Below are 16,303 nucleotides of genomic sequence, written 5' to 3' on the forward strand. Positions count from 1 at the left end.
TGCCGTTTCACTATTAATAACAATGTAGATGATTGTCCTGAATTTGCTAGCAATGGTGGCTGATTTTACATAATTTGGTACTGTATTTATGATTTTCATTTTTGTTTAGATGTATTTGCAGTAATTTTGCGCACCGTCGTCATAAGTTTATTTACGTTAACCTGTAATACAAAAACAAACAAAAAAATAGGTACAACTCCTATACAAGGCCATACTCAAAGTTTCGTAGAATTCGCTGCAGTAACAACAGTTTCTTAAAATCAAACTCTAATATCCTTTTCCACATGAATATGATTTATACCATGTGTTAGTGAAAAGAAATAAACGTACGATATACACGTCTATTTTACCGTCCGCCTTGCTCAAAATAATTATGGCGCATGTAACATGAAGTGAAGACAAACGAATGATGACTGACAAAAGAAAAACGTACGAAACACCATAGTTACCGCCAAACACAATATTTACCATAAAAAACTACCATAATAAGAACTACATTAATTTGATGTAGAAACACCATAGTTACTGCAGAAGCACAATAACTACCACACATGCACCCACCCAGCACAAGTACAATATTATCGTACATACACCCTGAATATTCTTGTACAGGCCATATATTGTACAGGTCAATAAAGAATTTAAACCTTTAAAATAGCAATAAAATGATAGTGTCAGTTGAAAAAATGTTTCCATTTTAATGTTCCAAACTAACATCATAAATTTAAAGTCTCTGAAAGAGTTTATTGTATTTTTTTTTATTAATTGGTACTAATTGCTTACACATTTGTTGTAATTAAAATCCAAATAGCACACTTACATCAAAATATACAGTTATAAAATTATTTTGTCAATATAAATACTGAAGGTAGGAACCCCAGGCTATTAGGCAGTTAGCACTATGATTGTGAGTAAAAAAAACATTGTGAGATATTATGTACAGTGTGTACTATTTTCTGTTAGTTGCACTTAAAAGGAAAATGCAAAAAAAATATATACATATATATCGCTGTCTATTCGACTCGACTCAAAAATACTCAAGTTTTTGGATCACTCGACTCAAAATTAAAATATGGTACTCAAGCACCCCTCACAATTTCACAATGTCTAAGTTTATTTGTCTGCTTCCATGCTCAATGTTATAAGTAATGAATATCTAATAGTGCCTTTGTGGTCCATTCCTAGTCAACTGCTCTCTCACTGTAAGTTGTTCTGAAGTGACGGACTGCATTGTGATTAGCATCAGAGCAACGCTTGTAACTAATAAAACAAGTATGAACTTGTCTATAATGCCAATTACGCGTAGAAGAGAAACTATTAAAACAAATCATACAATCACTGTGTTTCACGAAGCTTAAACCAAACTGAGTCTGTAAGCATAGCTGCGTTTCTTGATATGATGAGTAAACCTTTAAAATTATAAAATTGTAACTTTTAAACTCTTTTCAAATGTTTGAAACCTATTTCCTTCAAAAACCTGCTGCTATCAGCGTAAGTACTGTGGACAGAGTGATCCACTCTATCTATCGTCTTGTTGATTCGATTTATACTTGGCTTCAATTTTTTTTAATACGGAAAAAAAAAAACCTTTTCGTTCTATTTAATAAGCATAATAAAATGAACAGGAAATAAAAATAAAAAAAAGTTTTATTTTCAGTCAAAAACTTTTAAAAAATTGTAATAATACAATGTGTGTGTTATCTTGCGTTAAAAACTTTGGCACTTTCAAGAATACTATGCAAGGGTGGTATTCACGTCGGGACCGGGGCTACTCGGTGAGCACGGACAGGCCGGCCATCACGCCCACGCCCAGCAGCAGCGACGCCAGCTGCACCAGCGAGTCCCGGGGACTCTCCTCCTCCAGCAGGTCGGGGAGCACAGTCACCAGCGCGATGTGCAGGAAGCCGCCCGCCGTGAACGGCATGATCCAGGACGTGCGGGCCTCTGCCCCACAACGACAACAACAACGCCCGTCAGCCCCCGCGCTACCACCAGGCCCGTGGGTCCGGATCCCTCCCGCACACCGTTTCAAACAGAAATCAAACAAAACTCAATCGAAGCTAGAATAAAAAAAAATTATACCAACAATGATCCTTGTAACCCTTAGTGGGCTATACGGATACAACAACCAGTGGTGTAGCCAGGATTTGTGTATGGGGGGTGTTAAGAAGCATGCCCCCCCCCCCCCCCCCTCCATAACAAAGCCGGGGGGGGGGGGGGGGGTCCGGGGGTCCTCCCTCGGGAAAATTTGGATTTTAAGGTGTAAAATAGTGCTATTTTAACAGTTTTCGGTACTTAAATTTAAATATTGTAATGGTAAAAATTTTATTAATTTTTAATATGAAATTTGTTTGAGTGATGAATAAGAAATTAAATTAAAGATTTATTGCTAAGGAGGGGGGGGGGGGGGGGTTTGAACCCCTAACACCCCCCCCTCTCCCTGGCTACGCCCCTGACAACAACGTATTTAGCTCGACATGTCTCGTGCATAGAAGCTGCAGGAATCTGTTTTTTTCCAAGTAGGTCTACATTTAACACGCACAAACTCGACACTTGTGTTTCATGGATTTACTAACAACAATATCATGTATTTTGTTCGAACAATACCATCGAAACACGTGACTTAAGAACAAATAATTATTAAAAACAACAAATAAAAAACCAAAATATATATAATGTTAAGTTTTCTTTTATCAAGCCAAGATCATTACTTAAGTTTCTGTGTGTAAACGTTACGAGTTATAAAAGCCTAATAATATGTGCCGAGATTTTAGTGTGATAGTCAATTCTATTCTACAAATAAATTATAAAGAAAACTTTAACGATGTAAAATGATATAAATGTTACACTCGCCTGCAGGCAAATAATGTGATTGCAATCTAATGGATTGAGTGACACATCCCATCAACGGCGGGGCTGTTACAGACCACGAATGCCTGCGAGGTGATAATGGAGCACGGACGGAATAAATGGATGGGGGAAACAGAAGTACTTTGAGAAAACCCACCAAGCTCGTTCCCGCTGGGAATGTAACCCTGATGGCCAGTGACCCGACCTCTCATCACTGTGGCCTAGCGTGGTCCATGACGACATGAAAAAAAATACCTACACATTGCAGCCCTTGTTCCACTATGCAAAGTGAATCACCAAACCAAAATTTGGATCGGTTGGATAAAGTTTGGGGCTCCGTATGTATCGAAAGTTGAGAACTGAAAAAGTTGACAGAGTGGCGATACTTGTCACTGGAGATGGGGGGGGGGGGGGGGGGGGTCGAGAAATCACTAGTAGTTCCAAAAGATTCTACGCGGGACTGGCCAGGAACAAGCTACTGTTTGCCCAAACGCTCTGGATGATTTGAACCTGGATTTAAAAGTAAGCGTGCTCTGGTACTTGACACAACAGCTGCCAATCAGGCTTCAAGAGTGGAACCTGTGCTGTTCTTGGAACTCCATGTAGGAGCCACGCACTTAAAATTGTTCTCTCGTCTGCTTTCAGCACAGCTTTTCGTGTAAGGTTGAAAAGTTGTATAACATTTTGTAAATTTTTGTATATTTATTTTTGCTCAGCCTCAAAAATTATTTCTAATTTTTTTTTTTTTTTTACATTCATGGTGACAAATGAGGTACCTAGTATTTCATAAATACATTTATTAATGACCTACGTGGTGTTTAGTCATGCACGTGACGCATGCTTATTTTAAATACTAAAATATAAGTTTAGTTTTAAACTATTTTTTTTTAATAAAATTGTACCTTCAATATACTTTAAGTTCACTGCTATTGTATTGCAAGAATGTTGCTTGTCAGAAATATTAATTAGAATTAAAAGCTTGTGAGATTTAATTCTTAAGTTTGTGTCAACCTGCTATCACCATTACGTTCAATAAATTTCAAGTTGTCGATAATTGTTTAAAATTCTCAGGGCTCAGGACACAGCCAACTGTCTGGTCAGCTGAGTGTGCTGGAGGGGCTGAGGCGGTGACTATGCTGGGTTGGTGGCCCCAGCCGCTGGTCATTGCCGAAGCTCTGATACCTTCCCGATCAAAAAATGAGGGAGTGATCCCTAACAGTTATGTTTTCCTTAAAGCTCTGGAGTGTACATATAAAACTAACTGGAAAAGTTCTCCCACCCTACCCCGATGAGAAGCCTAAGATGTACATCAAGTTCTGTCCCTGCACGAACACGCCCGAATATTCACCTTCGGCCAAACTCGGGATTTGTTATATTTTTGCGCAGGAAAAATGAATTCAAATACTAAAAGGGGTCGGTTAGGTTAGCTACATTAAAACCTTTTAAAACACTATGGATGGTTAGTTAGGTTAGTATAGCTACATTAAAATGAACAGAGAAATATAAATATACTAGCTGCCTGACCCGGCTTCGCACGGTTGTATTAATTGGGTGAGGGGGGGGGGGGGAAATGAGACCAAATCTCTTATTTACAGTTATAATAAATGAAATAAAATTGAAATTAATTAATTATGACAAAAGCTTAATACAAAGCTTTGTAATGTACCGAAGAAAAAACGAATAGCGCCGATGGTTTCCCGACTCGAGCACGCAACGTTGTCATGGAGACGAAGTACCCTAACTGTTTCCCGGGCTTAAACACCAATCAACATTGATAATCAGTTTATTATTTTAATTATAAATTATTGAGGCCATTAATCGAAATAAAAAACTATCCTTTCTCTCAAGTTGGAAAAAAATTACACATAAAATGCCAATTGTCATCGAAATTGGTTGACTTGGTGAGGGGTTCACTGGAAACAAACATCAGGACACTGGATTTATATATATTAAGAAGAAGAATATATAAATAAACCCGAGGTTGGCCGAAGGTGAATATTCGGGCGTGTTCGGGCAGGGACAGAGCTTGATGTATGGGAAGCCTACAACTGACGTAGTTTCGGTTCCCTACCACGTTCGTGAAACTTCAGATTTCTCTCAAAAATTGAAATCAAGCTTGTTTTCATTTGAAACTTCTGATTTAGCGGCTGAAGTGGCGTTGATACCAAAACGCAAAACTTCGGGAATCTTCGGAAATTCTTGCAGGGAACCGAAACTACGTGAGTTGTAGCTTTGAATATATATATACATATACTGTATAGAAGTCGCGAGTGGATAGGATTTACTCTACGTTTTTCATAAGCGTATGATGAGCAGCTTGGGAACTTCACCGCTGCAGTGCGCTGCCGTAACGCCCTGAATCGTCTTAGGTTGTTATTCACACGTTAGAGCGCAGCACTGTCGCCCGCTGTAATTCCCCCCGCACCCCCCCCCCCCCCCCCAAATCATTCACTGCAGCTCAAAGTCATTCAGCGGGAGGGTGGGGAAGGGGTGTTTGAAGAGTTCGACACTTGTCCGCTAGGGACCACCGCAAGTCGATGCCCTAGAGGTGGTGGCGATTGGCGGCGGTGAATCAACCAACTACCTCAAAACCGTATTAGAAATTTTAACCTGGGCTGGCGACTTCTATACAGTATATATATTCAAAGGTTGGGGATCGTCCATTAAACACGTGAGGCTCGAAAGGGGGGGAGAGGGTCGGGAAAAATCACGAAATATAACAAGGGGGGAGGAGGGTGTAGGGAGATATCACGTGTATTTTTTTTTTCCCCGCCCGATTTCTACTAAACCGAAAAGCGACGCGTGACCTTGACTCGCCGTAGCCAGGCAGCAACATCCCCACCCGCCGCAACATGAACAACTTCCCGGCTCGGCTTGCCAGTCGCCAGCAAGACTTGTGATTTTTTGGCGCCGTATACATGCGTAAAACACATATAAGCCTTTTCTTTATTATTATTTTTATGTTAGTGAGAATAAACCATGCAACCTAAAATGTGTGTCTGGACATTTTTTTTTTTATCACAGTGCTTATTTTTCCAGAATTAAACTAGATTATACCTATATTTGAAAGATAATATTCCGAAATTTTAAAAAAATATATTTTGCACCAAAAAAATACACGAGATTTACTGCCGGGAAGGGGGGGGGGAAGGGGGTTGTTTTTGTCTGAAACCTCACCACAAATCACTAGGGTGGAGGGGGGGGGGTTAAAAATTTGCTAAAAAAAACCCCCATCACGTGATTGATGGACGAAGGCTCGCTCCCCCCCCCCCCTGGCGGAGAGGGGAGGGGAGGAGGGGTGGGGAACAGGAGGTGACGCACCTGCCGTGCCCGCTGCGCCGCTGACGACGACGGCGAAGAGCGCGCCCAGCATGCCGCCAGAGGCCGTGCACACCTGCGCGCGCGCCGCCTCCCAGCGGCTGAAGCCGGACCGCAGCAGGATGGCGAAGTCGCCCACCTCGTGCGGGATCTCGTGCAGCAGGATGGCCAGCGTGGTGAGCACCCCGTGGGGCGCGGACACCAGGAAGCTGCCGCCCACCGCCAGCCCGTGCGTGAAGTTGTCGAACGAGTTGGCCATCAGGTTCAGGTAGCCGCTCACCTGCCGGCCAATCCCAACACGTCTCTGGAGATGCACATCATCGGGCAGAGGTGTCCATCCCTTCTCCCTACTGTCCTAGGGGTCGTTACCACAACGCCGAAATACCACAATGCCGAAATGCCAAATTGACCACAACGCCGACAGCTAGAAAACTGCTGTCTACCACAACGTCGAAATAACAACTGAATGAATTTGTGTGTGTTTTTTAAATGTACCTTAACGCTGAAATACCACAATCAAACCTAACCTAACCTAGCGTAATATAACCTAACCTAACCTAGCGTAATATAACCTAACCTAACCTAGCGTAATATAACCTAACCTAACCTAGCGTAATATAACCTAACCTAACCTAGCGTAATATAACCTAACCTAACCTAACCTAGCGTAATATAACCTAACCTAACCTAACCTAGCGTAATATAACCTAACCTAACCTAGCGTAATATAACCTAGTCTACCCTAGTCTACCCTAACCTAGTCTACCCTAACCTAGTCTACCCTAACCTAGTCTACCCTAACCTAGTCTACCCTAACCTAGTCTACCCTAACCTAGTCTACCCTAACCTAGTCTACCCTAACCTAGTCTACCCTAACCTAGTCTACCCTAACCTAGTCTACCCTAACCTAGTCTACCCTAACCTAGTCTACCCTAACCTAGTCTACCCTAACCTAGTCTACCCTAACCTAGTCTACCCTAACCTAGTCTACCCTAACCTAGTCTACCCTAACCTAGTCCACCCTAACCTAGTCCACCCTAACCTAGTCCACCCTAACCTAGTCCACCCTTACCTAGTCCACCCTTACCTAGTCCACCCTTACCTAGTCCAACCTTACCTAGTCCAACCTTACCTAGTCCAACCTTACCTAGTCCAACCTTACCTAGTCCAACCTTACCTAGTCCAACCTTACCTAGTCCAACCAAACCTAGTCCAACCTTACCTAGTCCAACCAAACCTAGTCCAACCTTACCTAGTCCAACCTTACCTAGTCCAACCTTACCTAGTCCAACCTTACCTAGTCCAACCTTACCTAGTCCAACCTTACCTAGTCCAACCTTACCTAGTCCAACCTTACCTAGTCCAACCTTACCTAGTCCAACCTTACCTAGTCCAACCTTACCTAGTCCAACCTTACCTAGTCTAACCTAACCTTTGTGGCAGTCCTGCAATGACATTTTTCGGCGTTAGTGTATTTCGTCGTTGTGGTAATTCGGCATTGTGGTACACAGCAGTTTTCTAGCTGTCGGCGTTGTGGTCAATTTGGCATTTCGGGATAGTGGTATTTCGGCGTTGTGGTGCGTCCCCTTGTACTAGATGAGTAGAGTAGGGGGAAATCACACATCTGAGTGACGTACGCAGGGGGCGATATACCCTCCTTCCCTTAAATCCTTAAATAACATTCTTTTTGGAAAAAAAAATGGGGTGTGGCTGTGTTATGGACACTTCCGGGTGTTGTACGTGAATACGTGTGTACGCAACAGGTAATATTTTCTAATAAAAAAATATTAAATACGCTAATTTTTAATTTTTATTTTATTTTAACACAATGCATATTCTCTGTAACTATTCTAACACTAATGTTTTGTATGCGCGCAATCGATAGACTCTGACGTTGTAGCTCATCCGAGTCAAAAAGTTTACACTAAAATGGAAATCTCGAGAAACGCAACCAAAACGACCTCAAAATGGCGGCGCTTCCCCCCTCCACCGCGCACGATGGCGTCACAGTCCTAACTTGGCTTAACGAATTATTTGATCCTTTTAGCTATCCAGTGGATGGAGATGATAGATGTGTAGCTGGAAACACCAAACTGTGTCCCCCCGATTTTGTTATCATTCGTTTTTTTTTTTAATTGCCTCCCACTATGGAAGCAATTTTAAAGACGTATTCACGTTAAAAAAAAAAATCATAATCTTACATGCCCGGCAACAAAAGCGAACAGCAGGCAGACAGTGGCGTAGCAGGCGGGTGGCAGGGATGGCCCCGCGCGACGTTTTCGCGTTACTGAACCCCCCCCCCCCACCCCCTTTTTTTTTAAACCAAGAGGGGGCGCCATTTTCAATTCTGGCCAGGGGCCGCCAGTCACCTCAGCTACGCCACTGCAGGCAGAAGTCCCGTGCTGACCCAGCTGCGTGGTCGGGGACGTGGTGGGAGTATCGAGGAGGTGAATCCGTCCGGCCTCAGAAACTCGCACCCTCCTGCGCAGCCGCCTCTGACGTCACGCGAGTGGCGGTCCCCACGCGGCCGTAGAAACTCTTCCAACTAAACCCATCGTCAATCGAAAATCATTGAGTCAAATAAATTTAAACTTTTTTTTTTTGACGTGACGTCTAATAAATCGATGAACGCCGGCTGCACGCACGAAAAAGTGTCCCGTAACGCACATTGTCTCCTTACGCTCATTGTCTCGTTACGCTCATTGTCCCGTTACGCTCATTGTAAGCTTGCGCCGCATCTATATCTCTTCCACTGGATTGGAACCACCATCGATTTGACTTTTTCGAGGCACATTAAACTTGAAACACTCCCATTCGTTTTTCATACTTTTTCCTATCATCGTCCTATCCTTAACAGAATAACACGTCTTGGAAGAAGTTAAATAGCAAACATGTATAAAAGTTATAGTTAAAGTAATAAACATATTTGAATTAATTAGTGCATAATAAAAGTAAATTTATCAATTAAATTGTAGATTTCATTTAACTCCTTCTTTGTATCCATACAAAATAGTGATAATTCATTGAAAATGATTCAATTTTATTCATAAAAGTATGCGATTATTTCATCAATGTTTTGTTATGACGTTGCCACGTTAAACTATCGTCCGTGAACCAACTTTACAGACGACCAATTGTTTTTTTTTTTTTAATTTATTTTCGAACCGTTCTGCCTGCGATGCTGTTAACACTCCCACCGCGGTCGGGGGCGGGTGTTGCACTCACGTGGATGGGGGCGGTCCCAAGGTCAGCGCGCTCCCCGTCGGCGCAGCGCCCATTGGCCGCGGCGCTGTCGCCCGCCGCCGCCACGTGGTTGTTGTTGTTGTTGTTGTGGTTGTTGTGGTTCGGCGCGCGAGGCTTGGAGCCGGCGGCGACGGGCGGCTGGAACTCCGGGGCAGGCGGCGACCCGAACACCTTCTCCAGGAACACGAATATCAGCAGGCCCGTCAGCACCCACAGGCCCTTGGACATGCCCGGGGCCAGCGCGTCTGCAAGCAACCACGGCCCACTCCCCGTCTCAGCACCTGCCGCTCCTCAGCCACGGGGGAGGAACTCTTATCACCGAGACCCAGACCCGGTCTTTGACGCGACGACGTCCAATAAATCGATGAACGCCGGCTGCACGGCACGTAAAAGTGTCCCGTTACGCTCATTGGCGTAACTGTGTTCGTAATGTTGGGGGGGGGGGGACAAATAATGATTTTGATGTCATGTAAACCCATTCCCCTCTTACTAAGACACGGGGGGGGGGGGGGGGGGTCCAGGGGTCCTCCACAGGAAAATTTTGATTTTGAAAGTGCAAAATAGCGCTTTCTAAGCAGTTTTTGTATCCAACCATTGGATACATCGATGTTAAAATTATTATTGTTTCCTTACGATAAAATTTGATGAGTGAAGAAATTACAAATAAAGTTGGGCAGAATAATATTATAAAATAAAAATATCACGGTCTAGAAAGTTGGGGGGGGGGGGGACAGTCCCCTCCACCCAAAAAGTTCAGGGAGACACGTCCCCCCTGTCCCACCCCCCGGTTCCTACGCCCCTGCGTTTCGCTCATTTTATATTGCTCTTTGCTAACCTGAACCTCCTGGCATTGCGACCGAGTCCGTGGCGTGATTCTGTTTTCATGCATTCCAATGTAACATTTTCATTGCTCTTTCTTTGCTTAACCCGTTCCTCCTAGCATTGCTGCAGAGTCCGTGTCGCAAATATATAATATTATTTTTGACTGCATCTTGGTGTTGGGTAAGCCATTTTCCTTCACATCATCCTTGAAACACTCCCATTCGTTTCTTACTTTTTCCTTATCATCGTCCAAAAATAACACGGATTGGAAGAAGTTAAAGAGCAAACACGTATAAAAGTTATAGTTAAAATAATCTCTTCGTTAAAGTAATAAACATATTTGAATTAATGAGTGCAAATATAAGTGAATTTATCAATTAAATTGTAGATTTCATTTCACTCCTCATACAAAATAGTGATAATTCAATAAAAATTATTCAATTTTATTCATAAAAGTATGCAATCATTTCATCAATGTTTTGTTATGACGTTGTCACGTTAAACTATCGTCCGTAAACCGACTTTACAGACAACCAAATTTTTTTTATTGAAAAAGAGGTAACAACTACTTAACCTAAAACTAGTCCCACTCATGCCATCGGAATTTTCGTAACACTCGAAAATTGTGGTCTTCCTCAGCAAAGAAGTTTCACTTCGATTCCCCCCCCCCCCCCAAGATGATAATGCAGTAGTAACTAAGTTACGGAGCTCGGATACGCAAGGGAACTCCTCTAACCACTCGCAGCTGAGCCTGGCTGTAATGAGGTTCCCTCTGTCACTTAAGCGAGCGCAGATGTGCCTTCGTCTGGCCCATTCAGAGGAGCCGTATTGGACATCTGGTGCTCCTAGAGACCAGCAATTTGTCGGGGGGGGGGGGGGGGGGGGTGCGAGTCTGGAGATGTGACCAATGGGAAGTGAGTAGGCGTTCCCCTTTAGCCAGTCCGGTTCCCCGACTCGTTCGCTCCGTCAGTGTTCCATTCTCGTGTCGTCACCCCAACAGTCTCTTTAACGGCACGGACGTCGAAGAAACATTAACTTCATTGACCGATTACTAGAGACCGGGGAAAAATTCGCGAATTCATCTCGCGATAGGCTAAAATACAAATAGTTATACCTCAGTGCCGCCTCTGTTATTGGCTCGCAACTCACCTGGGTGACTCTGGGCCAATGAGAAACACCCGACCGAAGCTTTATCGAATCACGGGCTGCTACGTTGGAACGTCTCACAAGACAGCAGCCAATGAGTGGGTGAAATTTGACCGAGTGTGCGTGGAACTACGGAGTTCATCCTGCAGGTCATTGAACCCGCGAATTTTTCCGGTCCCTACCGATTACTTAATAATCCGTCCATCCCCGATACGTGCTAGGTGAGACGGCCAGGGTCAAAGAATGTTTTTAGAAAATGCACCTATGTTTTAAGATTTTTTTTTGTTGTTGCATACATTGTAGATTTAGAAAAACAAGACTGTGCCTGAGGACGGGAACATATGTAATTTCCCGAAACGTCGCAGCTGTTGTCTCAGGAATCCTTTTGTGTTCGCCTGTGGTGTCCATTTTATATCTTGAGTATCATTGTTGGGTTATCTGTCTGTCGATTTGTTGTCCAAGGGTTTTTTTTCTGTCTGAATAAATTTTTTCAATTAATTTTACTTAATGTTGTTTTGTAATAAACCGTCATGTAATAAATAAAGGAGTAGGAGGTGCAAAAACTCATTGTATTACTCACCACAAAATTAGTCGCTACCCTAAATAGAGTGAATTTTCTCTGGTTTGTTTGCCTGAAACCAGCTTATACATTACTTCTCATAATAAATTAATGTAATTATGTCAGCCATATATTATATGAAAACTACCATCTAGCGGACGGGCCCATAACTACTTTAAAAAAAAATTGGTTGTCTGTAAAGTCGGTTTACGGACGATAGTCTAACGTGACAACGTCATAACAAAACATTGATGAAATGATTTCATACTTTTATGAATAAAATTGAATCATTTTTATTGAATTATCGCTATTTTTTATGGATACAGTGAAATGAAATCTACAATTTAATTGTTGAATTTACTTTTATTTGCACTCATTAATTCAAATATGTTTATTACTTTAACGAAGAGATTATTTTAACTATAACTTTTATACATGTTTGCTATTTAACTTCTTCCAATCTGTGTTATTCTGTTAAGGATAGGACGATGATAGGAAAGTAGGAAACGAATGGGAGTGTTTCAAGTTTAATGTGCCTTGAAAAAGTCAAATCGATGGTTGTTTCAATCGAGTGGAAGAGAGATAGATGCTGCGGAAGCGTACAATGAGCGTAACGGGACACAGCGAAACGGGACAGTGTGCGTAATGGGACACTTTTTCGTGCGTGCAGCCGGTGTTCGATTTATTAGACGTCACGTCAATATATATATATATATATATATATATATATATATATATATATATATATATTGATAAGCAAGAAGTTTCACTTTTGAGCACGTGGACAATTTTTTTTTAATCGAAAAAAAAGCTACTGGCTTTTACGATTCTCCACCCTATAAGCTAAAATTACAGGTTGTCTACAAACACCTGGCAAACTTAATTCCAGGGCTTCTCCGGAAACCTTTAACAATTTTTTCTTACGCAATTTTTTTTTTTAAACATAACAAGGTCATTGTTTGTACATAAAACCTTTTCAGATATAATAATTTGAGCGAACAGTCTCCAACTATTTGTATTTAATTTGAGACTGTGAACTAAAGTGACGCGTCAACATAAAAAAAAAAAAAAATAGTAAAAGGCAAGGCTGCTGGGAACTTTACTTTTGCGGGTCCCAGCACTATTGGCACTAGGGACTGTGCCGGATTATAGAAGTGCTGGATTATAGAATGTGCAAGGATTACGGAATTGTGCCGGATTATAGAATGTGCAGGGATTACGGAATTGTGCCGGATTATGGAATGTGCAGGGATTATGGAATTGTGCCGGATTGTGGAACGTGCCGGATTGTGGAACGTGCCGGATTGTGGAACGTGCCGGATCGTGGAAGGTGCCGGATCGTGGAAGGTGCCGGATCGTGGGAGGTGCCGGATCGTGGGAGGTGCCGGATCGTGGGAGGTGCCGGATCGTGGAAGGTGCCGGATCGTGGAAGGTGCCGGATCGTGGAAGGTGCCGGACTGTGGAACGTGCCGGACTGTGGAACGTGCCGGACTGTGGACCGCGCGGGGACGGCATGCTCACCGTCTGGCTCGCGGCCGTGCCAGACTTCGGGCAGCAGGTGCAGGAACACGTCCCCCAGCAGGCAGCCCACGGCGAAGCTCAGCAGCACCTTCAGCGTGTGCGCGCCCGCTGCAACACGAGACCAGAGACTAGAGACCAGGCACCAGGGACCAGAGACTACAGACTACAGACTAGACACTCGAGCCTCCGAGCGCCTGTTGCTGCTGGCTCCAAGCACACACACACACACAACAGCACGTCCTCGAGATCACAACCAACACCACATACACTCCCTCACAGCGACGACCTAGTCCATCCGTCAAGCAACTACCAAAATCACACAGGTTTTAAAACCACTCAGGTTTAAAAAAATTCAAAAAAATAATTTTCGCAACTTTATACTTGTGTTAAAATTCTTCACAACAGGTTTTTACCTGCATGAGTGTGATGTACAAAGACGCAAGGCATTATTTCACACGTTTCGTATTGATATTTCATCCGCCTCGGTAATAAATAACAACCCCCCAGTTATGTAACTGGACGTCGTCTAAATCAGTAATGATTACGAAAAATCCATAATACCAGGCAGCACTAGATGCATACCATAATTGTCGTACCGGTGCCGATAAATTTTCTCATCCTGGCTCACAAAATTACACACAACCTTTGCATCAGCTGTGAAATAAAAATTCAATTTTTTTTAAAAGTTGGTTCACGATTGCACAAACCTTTACCAATGCAGATAGATATAAACCTGCATGTCCCTAAAAAAATATGATTATGTAATTAAAAATTATTGATAAAAATTTTTTAGGTAAATTCTATACTGATTTCTAAATTCCTTTGCAAGTGTTAAATTACAAAATCACTTTTATCTAAGAGCTTTATTAATTTTCACTTCATAAGTTCATATTTAGCTCCAATTATGTATAACTTATTGTATGTTTTGATAATACTAGAACGAACACTACTTAAAGTATAAAAAATGTACTGTTTTTAAAACGGAACAATATTATTAAATGATGAGAAATTATTGTGAATTTTGCCTCCATGTCTGCTCCTTCCAATTCAACAACAACAAACCTTTTTTTATAGGTCGCATTGCGAGCAGCATTTCTTTCAGGTTATTCAACTTTCCAACGAGAAACTCATATGGATTGTACAATATGTATTATGATTTTTACCCCAGATTTATTTCAACATTTGTTTTCATTCATGCATTAAATTTTTATTTTATTTTTATTTTAATGAAGAACGAGTAACCTAGTGAGAGTTATTTATATAAATATATAGTAGGAAATAATTGGGGAGAGGTAAAATAGAGAAATATGGAGAAACGGGAAAAAAGAAATAATTAAATAAATATAGAGAATGAGACAGTAAACGAGGCAGACACACACAACACACACAAAACCCTCTTGGAGATATGACTAAAAGGAAAACAATAATTATTTTTTGGTTTGTTCATAAATATTTTCTCATTTTATGTTTTTCATACAACCATTCACTACCTTACTGTACAAAAACACTAATAATCCAGATATGCTAAGACTAAAACAAATCCTATTGCACCATTAGAGATAGCGTTAGGGTTTCATGCCAGACAAATTAGTTTTTAATGTTCAGTCAGTTTGGAAAAAAAATGGCCGCTATCAGGGAAAAATAATGATATTTTCATAATTTGAAGTTGTGGAAATGTTTGCACATTTCATAATATGACTGTATGTATGTATACACAAAGACGAAACCAGCAACTTAGAAAGTCGTAACTTAGAAAGTCGTAACTTAGAAAGTCGTAACTTAGAAAGTCGTAACTTAGAAAGTCGTAACTTAGAGAGTCGTAACTTAGAGAGTCGTAACTTAGAGAGTCGTAACTTAGAGAGTCGTAACTTAGAGAGTCGTAACTTAGAGAGTCGTAACTTAGAGAGTCGTAACTTAGAGAGTCGTAACTTAGAGAGTCGTAACTTAGAAAGTCGTAACTTAGAGAGTCGTAACTTAGAGAGTCGTAACTTAGAGAGTCGTAACTTAGAGTCGTAACTTAGAGAGTCGTAACTTAGAAAGTCGTAACTTAGAGAGTCGTAACTTAGAAAGTCGTAACTTAGAAAGTCGTAACTTAGAAAGTCGTAACTTAGAGAGTCGTAACTTAGAGAGTCGTAACTTAGAGAGTCGTAACTTAGAGAGTCGTAACTTAGAGAGTCGTAACTTAGAGAGTCGTAACTTAGAGAGTCGTAACTTAGAGAGTCGTAACTTAGAAAGTCGTAACTTAGAGAGTCGTAACTTAGAGAGTCGTAACTTAGAGAGTCGTAACTTAGAGAGTCGTAACTTAGAGAGTCGTAACTTAGAGAGTCGTAACTTAGAGAGTCGTAACTTAGAGTCGTAACTTAGAGAGTCGTAACTTAGAGAGTCGTAACTTAGAAAGTCGTAACTTAGAGAGTCGTAACTTAGAGAGTCGTAACTTAGAGAGTCGTAACTTAGAGAGTCGTAACTTAGAGAGTCGTAACTTAGAAAGTCGTAACTTAGAAAGTCGTAACTTAGAAAGTAGTAACTTAGAAAGTAGTAACTTAGAAAGTAGTAACTTAGACAATTCAATCTAGCGTGTTCCTAAGTCATGACAGCAGCCATGGCGTCGAGCTGAGCAGCGCGATCTTCGGACCGCAGCGCTGTCGCCGTCAAACATCCGCCCGCCTCGTGGACTTCGTCTCCAGCAACACTACTGCACACTCACTGGCCCCGAGTCGCACGCCCGCCATGATCAGCCTTCTTGCATCTTACCCAGGCTTTTGCCGTGGAACACTTGGTTCTCGGTGATATTGCACTTGGTGGCAGTGATTTGGTGATTGCGACGGAAATGTGTAGCAGTAAGTT

The 16,303-nt window shown here is 41.9% G+C and overlaps 1 protein-coding gene across 1 annotated transcript in view; it reads right to left on the reverse strand.

The window, feature by feature from the left end:
• Positions 1 to 1,629: 1,629 nt before the first annotated feature.
• LOC134537075 (zinc transporter ZIP13 homolog) overlaps positions 1,630 to 16,303 on the reverse strand; it is a 52,185-nt gene continuing 37,511 nt past the window's right edge. The window contains exons 2-5 of the mRNA XM_063377310.1: positions 13,460 to 13,567; positions 9,394 to 9,656; positions 6,172 to 6,448; positions 1,630 to 1,944 (exon numbers count right to left, since the gene is read on the reverse strand). Of these exons, the coding sequence (XP_063233380.1) occupies positions 1,769 to 1,944; positions 6,172 to 6,448; positions 9,394 to 9,656; positions 13,460 to 13,567 (824 nt within the window). The 3' untranslated portion in view covers positions 1,630 to 1,768. The remainder of the gene's footprint in view (positions 1,945 to 6,171; positions 6,449 to 9,393; positions 9,657 to 13,459; positions 13,568 to 16,303) is intronic.

This window comes from Bacillus rossius, chromosome 11 (assembly GCF_032445375.1).
Source record: "Bacillus rossius redtenbacheri isolate Brsri chromosome 11, Brsri_v3, whole genome shotgun sequence".
NCBI classification, from domain to species: Eukaryota; Metazoa; Arthropoda; class Insecta; order Phasmatodea; family Bacillidae; genus Bacillus; species Bacillus rossius.